The 12593-nt window shown below is 55.9% G+C and overlaps 1 protein-coding gene across 2 annotated transcripts in view; it reads right to left on the reverse strand.

Moving 5' to 3' along the window:
* SOGA1 (suppressor of glucose, autophagy associated 1) overlaps positions 1-12593 on the reverse strand; it is an 85679-nt gene that overhangs the window by 61627 nt on the left and 11459 nt on the right. For both annotated transcript variants that reach the window (XM_024194553.3, XM_024194554.3), the window contains exon 2: positions 1602-1826. In XM_024194553.3, the coding sequence (XP_024050321.2) occupies positions 1602-1826 (225 nt within the window). The remainder of the gene's footprint in view (positions 1-1601; positions 1827-12593) is intronic.

Below are 12593 nucleotides of genomic sequence, written 5' to 3' on the forward strand. Positions count from 1 at the left end.
TCCCTTCAGCTGCTCAGCTCCGGGAGTCGAAGCTGCACTGGTGGGAAAGCAAATCGCTGCCCGAGAGACCAGGAGCCCCGGACTCGACTGGGGCGGCACAAGCGAAGGGGCATTTGAGGGGAACGACAGAGGAAAGCGTGGCTCCTACTGCAGCTGTGCTCCTCCGTACCCCCCCATCCCAAGGAGAAAGATGCTGCCATGGGAGAGGAGAGCCCAGAAATCTCAACCCAAGGCTCCACTGAGCAGAGGAGGGAAGGGAGATGCAGGGCTATGGGGTCACAGTGCCGGTCCCCCTCTGGTGAGGGGGAGGGGCAGGACCTTACAGGCTACCTGCAACGTGAGATGAGCCCAGCGGTCCCTGGGACTGGCCAGTTCAACCCCTCACAGCCAGCCAGCGTGGAGGGGGTACAGCCAACCCCCACCCTGCCCATCCACTGCCCCTCCCCTCACATTGCTTGGGCCAGAGAGAAGCCCACCCCTCCAAAGGGCCCACTCCTCTGCTCCATCCCAGGGAAAGTAGGATAGCAGCTCCCAGCCTCCACAGGCCAGTAACTGCCACAGGACCTCCCTGTCACCCCGACAGCGGGGGGGGGGGGGGGCACCTCCACACCCAGCTGACTTCAGAGCCACAGAAGCAGGGTCCCCGTCCCCCAGCCACCAAAAGAGCAGCAGCGGGCCCTCGGGCCCTTGCCTGGGGCAGCCTGCCCTAGTGTACACCTCTGGCTGCAAGTGGTACCACCCGCCCCAGAGCCAGACTCCACGCATGGGCCTATGGTGCCTGATGGCTAACGCAGCCCAGGGCATTCAGCTGCACTGGCACCGTTATGGTCACTATGGTTACGCCTACACTGCGGTCATATGGTGCGACGCAGCATGTGCAGGCACCCGAGCTAGTGCTGATTCAGCTCACTCCAAGCACGCCGGGGCACCGCTCCGTGTGCTGGGATCACGCCTCCTGGCGCAAGGTCCACACACCCGAGTCAAGAGGGGCCGGGGAGGAGCCAGAACCCTTCCCAGACTCCCGGGAATGCTCCTGGCTGCAGAAACAGAGCCCTGGCCCCACGGCCTGGTGACGACTGGGGGGCCGAGATTACAGTGCCTGAGCCACTCCTCCAGTCCTGGGCCATCCATGGCTGGCCTGGGCTCCTAGTACTGTCACCCACCCTCCCCACACTGGTTTGTCTCACCCACTGGTTGGGTCTTGCCCCTATTAACTAGGATTGGAAATGCCTGGGGCAGGGGCTGTCTCTCCCTATGTGTCTGGACAGCACCTAGCGCAGCAGGGCCTGGGCCTGGCTAGAGCCCGTGGGTGCATCTGCAGTACAAAGTCCCTGGCACGACGGGGCCCCAGTCTTGGCCGGTCCTTAGGCACTGCCACAATAAACATGGTTAATAAGAAATAATCACCATTCAGACAGGACCACATGTCAGTCCTGTCCAACTCTGGGGCCCTGCATACACCATCAGCCCACCTAGCAGCGTGACCCCAGAGGTCTCTCTGGCAAGGTCCCCATCCCTGCAGCATCTGAGCTCCCACGATTAACAGCTTTCTGTCCTCTGAGAGCAGAAGCCAGAGCAGATGTGGCTTGGGCCCGTCTTACCTTGACGTCTTGCTCCAGGCTGTGGATGAGCTCGCCGTCCACCTGCCCAGTCTGTGCCACGCGCAGGCTGCGGCGCTCCGCTTTGCGCAGTCGGTACTGCAGGATGCGACAGGTCTTGCTGGCCTGGTCCAGTTGCTGCCGGAGCTCTTGCAGCTGGTAGACATCCTCCTCCATGTAGACGTCTCTCATCTCCAGCATCTCTGCACGCAGCTCCTCGATCTCATCCTGAGAGAGAGGGACACGTGCATCAGAGAGACCCACTCTTGACAGGAAAAGCCCCCACCACAGATCACCCACCCAGTCCTTCTCATCTGCTGCCCTGAGCTGCCCCCCGGGAACACCAGGCCTCAGCCTGCAGGGCAGACGTCCCACAGAAAGAAGCTCCTTTCCCCCCAGTACTGTCCATGCCATGCACCAGGTTCATCAGCCACAAGGGGGGGGCAGTGCCCCAAGCCACCATCAGAAATCACCAGGCCCAGGGTCCCCTGGGGGTCTCTGGGGAGCAGCAATGACTGTTTCACTACCTACCTGCAAACACACCCCACAACTACCAACACTTTCCTTCTCTATGAACCTCTCGCTTCGTTTGTACCAAGCCCACAGAGGATTTGAAGGGTGCCACGGCCCCTCAATGAGATGAAGCAGTTTTGGGGGTGCTCATGCTCCCCCCGCAGGCTGCATTAATTAGTGGTGAGGCACAGACAGTGCTCCGGGTGCTGTTGGCAGGACTGTGTATTCTGCAAATCCGGAGCTCCAGAGCACGCTCCTTGTCGCTGAATCTCAGCTTTCCCTTCCAAGCCATAACGCTGTCTAGCCGACATGGTCGTGAGGAGCAGCTTGGAAAAAGGAACAGAGTACGGCTGGATGTAGCCGGCACCGCCTGCGAGCTCCAGTCCCACCTCGCTCAGAGCACCTCGTGTGCACCCAGCTGCCCTCACGCAGACACTTGCTGCCCTCACGCAGACACTTGCTGCGTCACTGCACCCTGACTACAGGAGCAGAGCAGAGCGGTCGGGGGTCCTGCGCTGGGGGCGCAGAATGAGTGCACACTGCCAGCCAGCCCTGCTGGATTCCATAACCAGGGACGGGGCAAGCCGACAGCATAATGGGGAAGGAGACAAGGGGCCGGGGGAGGGGGGCATGCAGCAGTGTGCTGCAGTGGCAGAGCCTGGTGGCGACAGAGCCATTGTGCCGGAGAGAGACGCCTCCCCACAGATGAAAGGCAAGTCACTGGGCTCCACCCCTCTGGGGGGGTGATGCCAATTCAGTTTGCCACAGCTCCAGCTAGCACCAGACCACAAACACTGGTGCCACTGTGATCCCATAAGCAGGACAGTGTCCTCACAGTCCCCAGGGGCAGTCTGCAGCTCCAGGAAGGAGCTACGGCCCCACCTGCCTCTCAGGGCCCATGAATGAATTTATTCATAGATCCACAGCTTCCCAGGCCAGAAGGGCCCACTGTGATACCCTAGCCTGACCTCCGGTACAACACAGGCCAGAAACCAGCCCCACGATCATTCCTAGGGTAGATCTGCTAGAGAAACAGCCCATCTTGACGGAAAAATGGCCATGGATGAGGAAGATGAGGACCCATTTACCCTCAGTAAATTGTTCCAATGATGAATTACCCTCACGGTTCAAAATGTACACCCTATTCCCAGTCTGAATGTGTCTGTAGATTCATAAGCAAACAAGTCATTGCTGACAGCAAGCCACCCCCCAGCACAGCAGGCTCGGCCTGGGTCAGGGCTTACCTACTCCATTGTCTGGGGTGCACCAGATAATTATGTGATTTACCAGAGGCAGAGGAAAAGCCAGGATTAGAACTCATAACCACCTTGCTCCTAACCGCAAAGGCAATCCACTGGCCCACACTGCCCTCTTGGGCCCACACTAGGATCGAACCCATACCCTTGGTATTATCAGCACCAGGCTTTAACCAGCTAAGCTAACTGGTTTGGGGCACCCAACTGTGTGGCAGTGGAAGAGGCAAAGGCTTTGCTGTTGGGATCGGAGAAAGCATAATACTGCTGCAAAGAGAGCTCTGCGCCAGCCAGACCCAGGAGGGGGACAATTCCCCTCCCCTGCAGCCACTAGGGTGGTGGCTGCTGACACCTGGGGGACTTGGGCCGAACCGTACAGGACCTCAGGATGGCTTAGAGTTAGGGGAGCTGCTGAAAGGGTGACACGTGCAGCCCAGATAGATCTACGAGGCTGCCTAGGAGCCTGGAGGGGTTTGCAGAGACCACTGAGCCTATTACAAGCCACACCCGCAGTCTTCACTGGCCACCACCAGTGAGAATAGGACTTGCCCTCTGCTAGCACCGCCCACCCACACTCTTTCTTCCAAATCCCTTGGCAAGCAATCAATGGTGAGGAACGCAGGCAGGCCCCTCCCCCATTTGCTTTCCCTAGACTGGATACAGGGCTGGAGGATTCAAGGTTTTAACAAGGCTTTGTGTTTTCTGCTTGTTTTTTACATCTGAAATCCTGAGGCTGCATCTCCTCTGCGCCAGCAGAGCCTAGAGAACTGGCAGGGCCATACCGAGGGAGACCTTCGACCCACCAGTGACAGGGGAGTGGGTTTGATCACACGGCTGGGAATGCTCTTTCCATTTTTGTTTGTGTTTAACTCAAACTCTTGGGAAACAGGAGAGAGAGAATCTCTCCTTGTTAAAGATTCATTTCCCCGGTGGCCCCTTTCGAATAGGGCTGAGATAACTCCCAACTCGCAGGATTTCTCCAAAGAGTCCCGCAGCTCCACTACCCTCAGCTTTCTGAGGTGAAGAAACCAAACCCAAAACAAGCCTCCCAGCCCTTCTAGACCCCCCCCCAGGCACAAACCCTCCTCCCAGGTCACCCCTGAACCTCACGACCCCCCCTTTGAGGTAGGGCAATATTATCCCCTTTTAGAGATAGGGAAACCAGGGCACAGAGTCATTCCATGACTTGTCTAAGGCCAGGGGCAGAGCTAGAATAAAACTCAGGTCTTCTCCCACCCACTGCTGTGCTTTTACCACTAGCCCATCCACGTGAAAGATGAGGAGCCCATTTGCTTCGTTTCATGCTCATCCCTTGCAGCAGCCACATGGACCCCTGTGACACGCAGCCCCAGCCCCAGCCCTGCCCCAGCACGCTGGCTCCATTCTCTCCCAGCACTGGCAGCTCCACACAGGCCAAGGGATGGGAGAGAATCACAGCTACGTGAGTCCAGTCGGCCGCTCGACCACCCCGCGCTGTGACTCCCATCACCGACCTGCCTCCCTACGCTGACACGGCTAATTAGACCTGGGTGATTATGACCCCACACCGTCTCCAATGCGGAGATAAAAGAGGGCAGGGGTTCCTATGCAGCAGGGAAAGATCCACACAGCAGCATTACCAAGGCCCTGGGCTCAGCCTCCCCTATGGTTTTGCCGTTATACCTGCTGGCAAAATCAATGTTGTCCCATTTACACAGATCCCTCCCCAAAGGAACGTTAAATTGCCCAGCCCTGCAAGAGCGAGCCAGCCCGACCCCAGCCCCATGCCAGCAGGTGCTTCCCAGAGAGGTGGGCGAGGGATTGCAGCCTGAGCCTCCAAGAGGCTGCTGTTGCCACAGGGAGTAATAGAGACCATCTCAAATGTCGGGAGCGAGCGCACCGCCCAGGGATAGCTCCAGCCTCCCCCTCTGGGGCCCAGCCTGGGTGCCCTGCCCTGCAATGCTCTCACCAGCCTGGGACACACGCCCTGGACTCAGACTCTCACCATCGTTTTGCACAGCACATTAGGTGCCAAGGGCGAAAGGACAATGGCAGTTCTCTGCCACGGTCCACAATGCACTAGACAATGGCTGGCCATGTGCAAACTCCTGCTCCTCTCCCTACCATCCCCAGCTGACCTGCAGCAGGCACTAGGCTGACCTAGCCCAAGCCAAGGGGCCAGGAGGCTCAACTTTGTGCGATTCATTCCCTAAGCACATCCCCACCTGGGCCCCAGCAGCACTGGATGGGCCACTCCTTCGGCTGTGCTCCCGCAGAGGACAGAACCTTTCTATGCCATTTCCGAGAGAAAGGCCCAGGAGAGAACACCTCCTACATGGGGGTGGGGCTTGGTCCCCACGCTGTCTATCAAGGGGGCTGTCAGCCCCAAAGCAGCGGCAAGAACTGCTTAGGGTTCTGCAAGCTGTGGGGCATCTCCTGCCAGTTCCAGCGCTGAGCGTACGTGTCACTGTGCCCAGGATCTGGAAGGGGCGGGCAGGCAGCCTGGGCTAGGGACATGGGCAGCACAGCCCTGTGCCATCAGTCTGGGAGATCTCAGATGTCCTCCCGGTGCACGTGCTCCCAGTCCATGGCCCCTGGAGTCTGTCCCGAACAGACACACCGAGAACACAGGGCTCGCTAAAGCAGCCTGCAGCCTGCTAACCACAGGTCTTAGTTCAGTGCTCAGGCCCCCGCCAGCTGTTAGCAGAGGGCACAGTCAGCTGCTGTGAGCCAGGACACCTGGGTTCTATTCTGGGCTCTTCTGCTGCCTCGCTGTGTGACCCTGGGCAATTCACGTAACTGCTCAGTGCCTCAGTTTCCCTTTCTTTATAATGGAGCTAACAAAACCTTCCCTGCCTCAGGCACATGCTGAATTAGCCAAGGTCTCTTTAGGGCTACACAAGAGCAACGTGTGAATAATAAAGGGCTCCTGCTTTTTCTTTAGCATACCCAACTCACCCCACTGTACCAGCGGTGCACCGCTGCCCATGTTGACAGCCTGTGAAAGAACACAGCACTGACTCTCTGGGTACCTACGCTACTCCACCCACCCACCCACCCACCCACAACACCGCTGCACAAACAGCACGCTCCTGCTCCCAGAGAACTGGCGGTAATTCCAGAACACCCAACTCCCCCTGCAATGACAGCATGCTGAGTAACCCTGACATCCCGCAGAAACAAATCAAACCTGAGAGACTCCAGCAAGGGCGACAAGAGGGGGAGGTGCAGCACGGGGCGTAAATATTTACAGTGAAATAAAAAGGAAGGAGGGGGTGTGGACAGGCGAAGCACAGACAGAAGCAGCAGCTAAAACAAGAGCAATGCAGGTTGACAAGGAAGAGATCTTTCGGCAACGCAGCAGACGGCCCTGGGGACCACTCGCGCTGGAGCGATTCACAGAGAGACTGCACTGCGCTCCAACCTCTGACCCGGCCCAGCGAAGGGTCCTCAGCCCAGCTCTGCTGCCTAGGAGTGTTCTTGGAACACACCCCAGCACAAAGGGGACGCTCTGCTCTCCCTGCCCTGGTCAGAGGGGGGTCACAGCAGCAGCAGGACCTGTCAGGGTCTGCAGCCCCATTCAGTTTCTGGGGTTTCATTGCCATGCAGAGAGGCACACCCGCACCTGGGGAGGATAGTGGGACATTTACCAGCCCCCCCCCCTTTATTTCCCCCAAGCTGGAAAACAAATCAGGCCACAGCGCTGGGCTGTCCCTTTGGACAGAGTCAGCCAGTCTCAGGTGAACTCGCGGCCCTGACGCCCTCCAGGAGGCAATAGCTTTGCAGGAGGCCTGGCACCCTATGGCAAAGGAGCCAACACCAAGCAACATTAACGCCAAAGTGAAAGGTTAAAGAGCAGATTGTGTGCGCGTCCCAGGGAGGGATCTCTGCTAAGCAGAGACCTCGGTTAATCCTTTAGCAGCCAGTACAGCGTGTCTGACTCCCCTATGTCTCAGGAGTGCCCCCGCAGCTCCACTCTGCCCCTGGCAAGGCAGCACCAGGCATCTCCTTCGAAGCCCTCAAGCAATGGGGCCTCCTTTGCTAAGGAAAAGTTCAAGGGCAGTACTGCCTAGCAGGCTGAGCTCAGGACAGGGAGCCAGGAGCTCCCAAGAGGCGGTTTGGTTCACTGGCTCAGAGATCCACGGGACTCCTGACGCACGCAGAGTCCAGGGCTGCACACCAGGCGAGTGACTGCATCTGCACAAGCATAGGGCACTGCAGGGGTGCGCAATCACACGCTTAGATTCCTTAGGAACCTGGCTGGCTGCATGGCCTGGGGCAAGCCCTGCCACTGCTCTGCCGGAGCTCCTTTCTCCCCAGGACTGGGCTAGTCCTTAGTCAGCTCCCTCCCTTCCACATACGTAAGAAATGCTTTCAACATGTACAGTGCTAGGGATTCCCACGCAGCCAGGCGAGAGAAAAGGCGTTATTGTGTACAGAACACAGACACCAGCCATCCCCAGCACGGCAGGATTCCCACGTGGGAGCAAAGGGAGGGAGAGAGACGGCTAATACAGCAGCTCTTCCCATCCCTATTCCACAATGCCCTGGGGCTCGAGCCCAGCTTCTCCTGCCTCATCCCACTGGAAGCTCAGAACCCTGCACTGGGAACATCACTGTCTGGTGCCACAGGAACAACCAAGCAGGCAAGGGCTCCAGTGCGGGATGTGGCAGGAAAGCCTGGGCCAGCTGGGAGGGGCGAAGTCCCTCCCCAGACTGACAGGTCCGAGGGCAGAGAGATGGTAATACAGCGTCCCTCCCCCCACGGGTTCCACAATTCCCATCCAGATGGCAGTGCACAACCCTAGGTGAGAGGGGGAACTCCTCCCTTTGGGCTTCCTCCAGTCGTTACCCATCGCCCATTCTAGAGAGTGCTCGCACCAGCTGGCACTCCTGGCTGCCCCAGCTGCAGGACCCCACCGCAGACAGCAGGTCTCTGCCGTTCCTCTGCAGGTCCCACTCTTTGCTGCCTTCCCTGAAACCCTCAGGCTTTTACTGAGTGGATTTTGGGGGTGGGAGCATGGATATAAAGTCTCTTGTTTTTTCAGGCCAATGAGTCACTTGCTGTGATCAGCCGCAGAAAGCCAGTCACCGGACAGCACCCATTAGAAAGCCTTTTGATTGAGCCAGCATGAAAAGGGGACACGGACAATGGCTTAGCAGGCCTGTCTCAGCCAGCATGTCAACTCAGATGATAAAACGAGGCATCATCTCCCAGGGCACCAGCTCGATCTGCTATCGGGAAGCACTCGCACAGCACTCTCCCCCTCACTTCAGTTGCTGAATTTGCTAAGTTATGCGATGCAAACCCCTTGGCCACCACCCCAGAGACCCATAGCACGTACACAGCCCTTCCACCGGGCATCCCGGAGCTGGGCTCGGAACCCCATTCACAGATGGGGAAACAGAGACCCAGGGAGCAGGTCCCAAGTCTTCCCTGCCTCCCACCTTCTGAAGCCATTTTCAGCTAGGCAAAGGGGGTGAGTGGAGACTCCTGCTCTGGTGGCATTTTACAAAGGTGTAAAGGACAACGCAAGGGGCAAGGCAGGGTCACCAAAGCACACAAATTACCCAGGGTGACTAACAGAGCCCACCTCCTGCCTCCCAGACCAGAGCCCTGGCCACACCACCTCCTTCATGCGGGGAACTTCACCACAGTAACAACAGAACAAGGCACTGGGTGAACGAACGTGGCCCACAGAGTTCTGCTCCACGTCCCATGGCTGCCCTGATGGGAAGAGCCCTGAGGCAAGGGGTGTCTATGTGCTGGGCAGCACATTGCTGGTGCTAAGTACATACGTAATGATACAGGTGTGCTCTGCAGACTACAGGTCCTAGCATGCCATGCTCCATCTCCCTGGGCAGAGGCTACTTGCATTCCTGAGACTTGGGTGTCCAAGGTGCATATTAAATATGAGACCAGCCACAAATTTGCTCCATTTCATGCTCATTGCCAGTGAAACGTGGCATGAATCTGGCCAACAGGAAGACTCCCCAAGAGCCTTCTTTGTGACCTGCTCAGTCAGGACCCACCTCCCTCCCACACCGACAAGCCTGGCGCCTGTGGCTCCCACCCTGCCAAAAGCCTGGCCCAGGAACACCCAGAAGGCTGAGACTCAGGCAGAGTCCCAAAGCTGGATGGCTATGGGGACCAGTCACTGTTGTTGGCAAATAGAGACTATCAGTCAGGCAATCCAGGATTACCTTCCAGCAAGGCTATAACCCAGCTGCTCCTCAGAGTGCAGGGAGAACAAACACCCAGATGAATGAGAACTCCTGAAATGCCAAAGGGGAGAAATCCAACCCAGCTCACGATTCCAGGTGCCATTTTGTGCCAGGTTAATCACCCATTGCCACTTGTGGGAAGCAGCAATCGGAGAAAGCACCAGGCCAGGCCATCGGGGCAAGACGCATACCACTGCAGGTACACACTGGCATTAAAAACTGAAAAGAAAATCTTTGTGCCAACACGCCGCGTACAACTCGCTGGGTTTTGACTGTTCCCAGGAGCTATTCTGGATCAGAGCACCAGGGCAGAAATACCATCGCTGTTTGGAAAGGAAGAACACACAGTGAGCTCTTTGGAACAGCGAGTTCCAGGGGGCAGAGCGGCCTCGTGGGAGACGTGTTTGGAGAAAGGATCCTTAGCAATGAAGCTGCCTTTTAGCAAGAGACCTGCATTGTTAAGAGTCGCTGGGGCTGCGATTGCATCCAATTAAACTCAGCAAACAGCCCTGGGGAGCAGTGCGGATTGAGCAGCCGTATGCAATCATGTAATGAAAGGCTGTATCACAGGGATGCTTACCCACCTTTGGAAAGCCCTATATAGCTATTATTATTAGGAGTATAATAAAGGGCAGGGGCTGGAACCGTGCAGTACAGAGTACAGCAGTCCAACCCACCACCCCCCAACCTCCCCAGCATCCAAGTACAGCACGCAGGTATTTCTCTAGATCAGGGGTCGGCAACCTCTCAGAAGTGGTGGGCCGAGTCTTCATTTATTCACTCTAATTTAAGGTTTCGCGTGCCAGTAATACATTTTAACATTTTTAGACGGTCTCTTTCTATAAGTCTATAATATATAACTAAACTATTGTTGTATGTAAAGTAAATAAGGTTTTTAAAATGTTTAAGAAGCTTCATTTAAAATTAAATTAAAATGCAGAGCCCCCCGGACCGGTGGCCAGTACCCGGGCCGTGTGAATGCCACTGAAAATCAGCTCGTGTGCCACCTTCGGCACGTGTGCCATAGGTTGCCTACCCCTGCTCTAGATGAAAATGCCTCCAATATAAAACCAAGGGAAGGAAATTGTTACTCCCAAGAACTCCATGTACACATGTGATCAGCTTCAGAAACCAAACAAGTCTTAAACATGTCAAATTAGAGAACACCAGCCCAAAATGTAACCACTAGCTCTTCAGATGGCCTGATGCAAAACAGTCTCTTTCTCGCCCACCTGCAGCATCACAGCTAGGCAGCAACAAACCCAGGACACTAGGGGTCTGCACAGCGAGTGGTGCGGGCATCACTCTGTCCTGCTGCTCCACTCTTGAGGGCAGGCAGCAGAAGGGAGTCCTCATGTCTCAAGAACTAACATGATGGGCTGGAGGAGGGACAACTCAGCAGACCAACCAGGGAAGCAGCCAGTTCTAAGCTGGAGCCTTGCCTAAGTCTGCACTGCCCCTTTAAGACAGAGGTGCCCCAAATTCGCCCAACCAAGGGCCACACTGAGAGCTTGCAAGGACTCTTAAGAGCTGCACCGGGTGGCATAAAATGGAGCAGATGCTCTTTAATACAGGGCAGCGTGGCCCCAGAGGGACAACAAGCCCCAGCTTGCAATGCAGCCAGGCACCTCAGCTCAGGACCAGCATTGCATTCTGGGCCTCACATCCCCATTGGTTAATTCTTGTGAAGTGGCTAGAAAGTCTAAACTTATCTATAAATGCACGATTGTTGCTCTGACTGAAGGGAAGAGAGCAGCAGCTCAGAGCAGGAAATTGCATGGCCCACCTCTGGGCCAACTTGGCTTGCAGCGTCCCCAAATCCTCACTGGAATGGTTTTAGTAAGAAAGGTACCAAATGGTAAATAAAGCCATCTACTTCCTCAGAAGCTCAGCTTTTGGAAGTGAGTGAACAAACGTATACCTGACACGTGTGCCCACAGCACTCACGCCGGGGATTCGTGACTGCACAGCTGAGCTTTGCACGTGCATGAGAAGGGCGCAAACACACATTTGAAAATGTAACAGTCCTTCCCTCTGAGCAGACAGCTGCATCACCAGTGCCAGCAGTCTGGAGAATGACTTCTGTACGGAGCAGCCTCCCTGCTCCTGCTCACAAAGTCGGAGATTCCAAGGCCAGAAGGGACCATTGGGATTGACCTCCCGTATAACGCAGGAGATGGGAACCTCGCCCAGCAATTCCTGCATCCAGCCCACAACTTCTGTTTGAGCTACCATGATCAAAACCTTCCAGCGGAAACCATCTCGCCAGGTTTTGGTGGAATTATTGGTATTGTCTTTTTTTTTTTTTTTACGCGTGAAGACAAAATACTAGAAAACATTAAATATCTAGAATGAAATCCAGACTCTACCACAGTCAGTGGGAGTTTGGCCACTGGCCTTGATGGGTATGTCTACACTGCAATTAAAATGCCATGCCAGCTGACTCGGACTAAGGGTCTGTTTAACTGCAGTGTAGAAGTACAAGCTCAGGCTGGAGCCTGAGCCCTGCGACCCTCCCACCTTGCAGGGTCCTACAGCCCAGGCTCCCGCCTGACCCCAAACATCTACACTGCAATTAAACAGCCCCTTAGCCAGAGCCCCACGAGCCCAAGTCAGCTGGCACAGGCGGGGTTTTAATTGCAGTGTAGACAGACCCAATGGAGCCAAGGTTTCACCTCTAGGGCATAACACACCCATGTGCAGCCAACCCCGAGCTTATAAAGGACAGATCTTGCCCAGCAAATTTGATTGGTTTAAAAATAAAAATGACAAACTGCTTGGAAGCAGCGAGGAAAGCAGGCATATTCAATCTGGATTTCAGTGGAGCATTCAATCTAGCATCTCAGGAAACCTTTTATCACCAAATTAATTCAGACTGATTTTGCTATGAACGAGCACAGCCACACAGACTGGCTCAGGGACTCCGAGCAAATGGAGATATATCGAATTCGAGAGACGCGTCCAGCGAGAGAAAATTACACTGGTCCAAGAGCCTGGACTTTCTATATTAAGTCCTGGACCAGTG

This window comes from Terrapene carolina, unplaced genomic scaffold (assembly GCF_002925995.2).
Source record: "Terrapene carolina triunguis isolate 2854851 unplaced genomic scaffold, T_m_triunguis-2.0 Scaffold233, whole genome shotgun sequence".
Classification (NCBI taxonomy): Eukaryota; Metazoa; Chordata; order Testudines; family Emydidae; genus Terrapene; species Terrapene triunguis.